Source organism: Gracilinanus agilis, unplaced genomic scaffold (genome assembly GCF_016433145.1).
Source record: "Gracilinanus agilis isolate LMUSP501 unplaced genomic scaffold, AgileGrace unplaced_scaffold10416, whole genome shotgun sequence".
Classification (NCBI taxonomy): Eukaryota; Metazoa; Chordata; class Mammalia; order Didelphimorphia; family Didelphidae; genus Gracilinanus; species Gracilinanus agilis.
Genome location: NW_025340719.1, coordinates 1 through 1445, shown reverse-complemented (window position 1 = coordinate 1445; position 1445 = coordinate 1). Strand labels below are relative to the sequence as shown.

At 42.6% G+C, this 1445-nt stretch overlaps 1 protein-coding gene across 1 annotated transcript; it reads left to right on the top strand.

The window, feature by feature from the left end:
- Window positions 1–146: 146 nt before the first annotated feature.
- LOC123253921 (nucleolar and spindle-associated protein 1-like) lies at window positions 147–1355 on the top strand. Its single transcript, XM_044683011.1, has 2 exons — window positions 147–758; window positions 834–1355. The coding sequence occupies exons 1-2, from the start codon at window positions 147–149 to the stop codon at window positions 1353–1355; spliced, it is 1134 nt and encodes a 377-aa protein (XP_044538946.1).
- Window positions 1356–1445: the final 90 nt, after the last annotated feature.

The window sequence follows — 1445 nt, the reverse complement described above, 5'->3', positions numbered from 1 at the left end:
TATTTTCCCAACACCAAGTGGAATCTGCTTTAAGAAACACCAACTTAGAACGTTTCCGGGTGTGGCGCGGGAGTTTTGAACGGTAGCAGTCGGGGCTGTTACATCCTCGTAGAAGGAAGAGACGCATCCCAAAGGGTTGGAGCATCATGGCTTTCCCTTCGGCGGCGGATCTGGATTCCTTCAAGTACTGCGAGTTACAGAGCTTAGCCAAGAACATTGGCCTCCGAGCCAACCTCCGGGGAGACAGACTTCTGAAGTCATTGAAAGAATACTTTCAAGATGAACTCAAGAAAGAAAATGAAACTCAGGATCAAAGTGATCATCCTGAGTCTCACAGACAGAAGAAATGTCAAAAGGAGAATCTCTTAGCTGTCGAAGAGGCAACTGAGCCATCCGAAGACAACCAGAATAAACCAGTTTGCTCTGAAGGAAACAAAATGGAAGGTGATACTCTTTTAAATATCTCTTCAGGAGGAAAGAGGCCTCGTAGTAGGGATGATTCGTCCAAATCTAAAAAAAGGAAAATGATATTTACAACACCAAATTTTAAGAAGATTCATGAGGCTCATTTTAAGGAAATGGAATCTATTGACAAGTATATTGACCGAAAAAAGAAACGTATAGAAGTCCTTAACAACTCAGTGAAGGAACTAAAGATGTTAGCTAAAAAAGCTAACCTGACAGGAACTTCCAATAATTCCAAGGTATTAAGCCCATTTCCTAAGAGAGGCAGGCCCTCTTCTACCTTCACACCTTGTGCCAGTCCACGACGCTCACTTCGTACATCTCCTGGGATTGTGAATCGAAGTATCTTGTGTCAGAAATTGTTCAAGCCATCTATCCTTTCAACTAACAAAATGAATGTCAGGTTCACTGAGGCTACTCAAGATAATGAACATAAACGCTCCCTGACCAAGACCCCTGCCAGAAAGTCTCCCTACATGGGTATGCTGGACACCCAGCCTAAATGCCAGACTGGTCTCGGGAAGAACAAGGAAAAGGAAGCCAGCCAAGCGAAGGGTGAACACACTCCAGCAGTTACTCCATTCAAGTTTACAGCTGAGGCAACCCAGGCTCCAGTCAGTAATAAGAAACCAATATTTGATCTCAAAGCAAGTCTTTCTCGTCCTCTTAGCTATGAGCCACACAAAGGGAGGCTAAAACCATGGGGGGAAGCAAAAGAAAATATTTCTCTGAAAGAGACAGCAAAAAGAATTGAGTTCCATAAAAAAACTTATAAACAGCCACATCTCCAGACCAGAGAAGATCAACGGAGGAAACATGAGCAGAAAAGGAAAGAGAAGAAAGATTGCATACTTGGAACTCGAAGAGGCCTAGTCATGCTTGAAGACTAACAATCTGCCAAATCCTGTAGATTTTGTGAAACTTTGATGCTTCTGTAAATATTTCTATATTTGTTTTATCGTTGTAAATTCCATCCAGCC

Coding starts and splice junctions, on each gene's coding strand:
- LOC123253921 (XM_044683011.1), top strand. CDS start 147: ATGGCTTTCCCTTCGGCGGCGGATCTGGATTCCTTCAAGTACTGCGAG. Junction 759..833: donor CTTCTACCTTCACACCTTGT/GCCAGTCCACGA, acceptor AAATTGTTCAAG/CCATCTATCCTTTCAACTAA.